Here is a 4,042-nt window from a genome sequence, read left to right as displayed (position 1 = left end):
TTGCATTTATTGATCAAAATACAGTAAAACACTAATATTTTGTGAAATTTAGTCACAATTTTAAATTACTTTTTTTCTTTTTGAATATATTTTAAACTGTAATTTATTCCAGTGATGCAAAGCTGAATTTCCAACATCATTACTCCAGGCTTCAGTGTCACATGATCCTTCAGAAATCATTGATGGATTTCTGTTTAAGAAACATTTCTGATTATTATCAGTGCTGAAAACAGTTTGGGTGAAATTGTGATACATTTTAGTAGGAATCCTTGATGAACGAAGAGCATTTGAACGAAGTTCAAACGAAGAGCATTTGAAGTAGAAATCGTTTTTGTAATATTATGCAATAAATATATTTAGTGTCGCTTTTGATCAATTGAATGCATCCTTGACGGAATCAGTTCGTGATGAATCTTCAACGTTAATTTCTAGCAACAAATGCACTATTAGATCGCTTTCAAGCTGTAATCTAGTGACAGTGAAACTGAAAATTATATGTTGTGCAAGATAAAAGGACAAAACCTCAGATGTGCATGATTTTAAGATGAACTGCTGCTACATGTGCAATCTAATGATCCTTCATCTACATTGCACTCGTTTTGTTGTGGTTTACTAAGTAAACTGTCATCCTTCCTGACAATCGTCTGTGTTAAATGACACTTTCACGTCTGAGTGTGGATATCTTTGTCTCGATGTAGGTCAACATGTTGCTCATTCGTCTTTGCTGTCCTCTATCGTCGCTGTCTCTCGTCGAATCTGTTTTCTTTCTGAGGCACAGCTGGGCTCTGAAGGCCTTGCAGAAGATGAAGTATATAAGTGGATCCAAGCAAGCATTTAGCACTGATAGTAGGACAGTCAGCTCCTTCAGGACGTAGAACGCATGGGCTGTGCAGAGTTTCGTCTGAGGTTTTATAAACGCATAAGGCAGTCGCACCAGATGATAGGGCACAAAGCACACACAAAAAACAAGCACTAGAACTAGCATGTTGCGTTTAGACTTCCTGAACTTATGGCTGCTGGATGTGGCCTGTGTGGACATCTGAGCTTTTCTGACTTTTTTCAGAGTCCCCCAGTAAAGAGCAATCAGAGACACCAGCACAAAAATGAAGAGCACCATAGACACACTGTGAGTGATTTTGTAGGCCACACTGAGCGAAGGACTGTGGAAAGCCTCACAGCCGATTTTGTCAGGCTTATGAATTTTACCCCAGGAGGTCAGGAGGAAGAGGATCAAGTAGATGGAAGATGTGGCTAACAGCGAGACCCAAGTAGCTGCAGAAATGTGGCGGGCGGTTCGAACCTTCTGAAGAGAATGAGTCTCCAGTGGCCGGACAATCTTCAGGTACCTGAGGTAAAAAAAACAAAAAAAAAAAACATCTAATACATGTTCATGCTTGGTTTATTTCTGAAGAAAGCTGTAATATCATGGTTTCAATAAAAAATGATCCTGTGATCGAAGCTGGATTTTCACCATCATTACTCCAATCTTCAGTGTCACATGATGCTTCAGAAAATTAATATAATATGCTGATTTGTTGGATGTAATTGTTGGATGTAACATTCATTATTATTATCAGTGTTGAAAATAGTTGTATTTACCAGTAAAAATTGGGCTAAGTAATAATAATAATATTATTATTATTCATCCAGGGCACATCAAATTAAACATAACAAATACTTGAAATGTCTAGACAACTATATTAGGCATGCAACACCTGTTTTTAATACTGATAATGAGAACCATTATTAATAAACCAGTACCAGTAATAATTGATAAGCTCCAACTCATTTTTATAAATACATTAAAATTGAAAGTTACTTTTTAAATTGCAGTTAAATTGTCTGTTAATGTTGTTTTCTCTTGGCTGTTTATTAGTTTCCACACACTTGTTTCTTTTCTCCTATACATTTCCTGTGTGTTTAAGCCTTGAGTTCTTTCTGTTCAGTGTCTGGTATTGTCTATGTTAAAAGTGGTTGTGTTATGTATTCTCCTGCGATCTCCTGAGTGTTCCTTGTTTATTTTATTAAAGACTCTCTTTGTTCTCTATCACTTTCGTCGTGTGCTGCATACGGCCACAGATCGTGACAATTTCACAGCATTACTGTTTTACTGTATTTTTAATCAAATGAATGCAGCCTTGGTGAGCACAAGAGATTTCTTTTAAAAATACTACAAAATCTTAATGACTCCAAACTTGGAGGTCAACACAAGTAGGTGTTAGTATGTGTTGCATACCTGTTTGCAGCAATAAAATCCATGAAGAGAATGCTTGCATACATGTTTATATAGAAGGCTGTTGCTCCAAAGCTGCAGTAAATATTACGCATCATCTCTGAACTGCTGGCATAATTAGCAATGCGCAAAGGTAAACTAAGACAAAGGAAGAAGTCAGCTGCGGCCAGGTTCTTCATGTAGACCGTGACGCTGGACTGGACACGCTGATTAGTGCAGAAATACACACGCATCGTGATGCAGTTCAGAACCAGACTGACAAGAAACACTAGTGAGTATGCAAATGTGAAAACAGGATGAGTTCGGATCCTTGAAAATTCACAGGAGGTGTTTTGTTCTGTGTTAGTGGTGTTTGCTGTGGTGTCATCCAGGCCAGTGGTGAAGCTGGTTAGTGAAACTGCGGACTCCATCTAGATGCACAAGAGAGACAGATTAGTCACCAAATGTACCAGTTTAGCAAATTTAAAGACATTTACATTCATTGCATGGATGAATTTGTTCATTTGTGCAAAGTGCATCTTCAAAGTGAAATATGTTGTTACACATCATAGAATGCAAAATCTTCACAAGTGTAAGATTATGTCTATAAAGCATTAAGATTTATTATTAAATATATAGCTTTTTGGCGAGACAAAAATTATTCTAAACCATTAAACCTATTTGAAGGCCAACTGAAATGCCTTGAAACGCGTAGCATTATTCAGTGTGTTGGCGTAATTTCCACTTAAAGGTCCCGTTCTTCGCAATTCCATTTTTCAAACTTTAATTAGTGTGTAATGTTGCTGTTAGAGCATAAATAATACCTGTAAAATTATAAAGCTCAAAGTTCAATGCCTATAGCGAGATATTTTATTTAACAGAAGTCCCATTTCAAAGCATACAGCGAACGGCCGGTTTGGACTACATCTACTTCCTTTTTTAATGACGTAACTAGAATAGCTTTTCGAATAATCTCCGCCCACAGGAATACACAAAAAAAGGGGGCGTGGTCTTGTTGCGCTCCCACGGAGAAGAAGCACTTCAGCTGCGCATGCATCTCCAAATTATGGTAAGAGGCGTGACCTTTCCGTGCAACGTGCGATAAGCTGCTGTCGAATCACAACACAGGAACCGCTGGCACAATCAGAACTCGTTACGTATTTCTGAAGGAGGGACTTCATAGAACAAGGAAGTCATCAGGCCGTTTTTTGGACAGTGAAAACAGCGGTATACAGATAAGTAAATTGTGTGAAAAATACTGTGTTTTTTTACACGCGAAACATGAACACATGTTATATTGCAAACTGTAAACACAATCAAAGCTTCAAAAAAACATGAAGAACGGGACCTTTAAACAGAAAGACAAAGCTGGACATATCGAACAGCTCCTCCCCTTTTTAAAGTAGCCAATAGTGTTTCGTTTACATATCACATCTCGCCAAAGACACAGTTTCCTCCTTATCTCTAACAGTTTCTCCTCTTGATCTCCTCCATATCGCTTCAAAATATAGCATTCTGCAGAATTTAAACGGGTCTGATAGTTTTTTTTTTGGTTTGCATCGAAAATCAAAAAGCAAACTGAGTGTGGGTGTGGGTGTGTGTGTGTGTGCGTGCGTGTTGCGACGGTTCGCGGGACACTAACGAGAAACCAGACTTCAGTCGCCACAATGGAAAGCATATTTAAACTGTCATCAAGACGCAAACATATAGTGCACTGTGTTCCATTCACTGTGTAGAAAATAGTAAATTTGTGAACAAGTGACCGATTTTAACCGCAGCTTCTGTGTATAATGTAGGGGGCGGGACGCTTCAGATTCTAAAGAGCATTTG

The 4,042-nt window shown here is 38.1% G+C and overlaps 1 protein-coding gene across 1 annotated transcript; it reads right to left on the bottom strand.

The window, feature by feature from the left end:
* Positions 1–442: 442 nt before the first annotated feature.
* Positions 443–2,628, bottom strand: LOC130100493 (P2Y purinoceptor 14-like). The gene is made up of 2 exons (XM_056265964.1): positions 2,237–2,628; positions 443–1,346 (listed from the first exon to the last, which is right to left on the bottom strand). The coding sequence occupies exons 1-2, from the start codon at positions 2,464–2,466 to the stop codon at positions 650–652; spliced, it is 927 nt and encodes a 308-aa protein (XP_056121939.1). The 5' UTR covers positions 2,467–2,628; the 3' UTR covers positions 443–649.
* Between the last annotated feature and the right edge of the window lie 1,414 nt (positions 2,629–4,042).

Source organism: Rhinichthys klamathensis, unplaced genomic scaffold, assembly GCF_029890125.1.
Source record: "Rhinichthys klamathensis goyatoka isolate OS25496 unplaced genomic scaffold, OSU_Roscu_1.1 h1tg000243l_1, whole genome shotgun sequence".
In the NCBI taxonomy this organism is placed as follows: Eukaryota; Metazoa; Chordata; class Actinopteri; order Cypriniformes; family Leuciscidae; genus Rhinichthys; species Rhinichthys klamathensis.
This window is presented reverse-complemented; position numbering and strand designations above follow the sequence as displayed.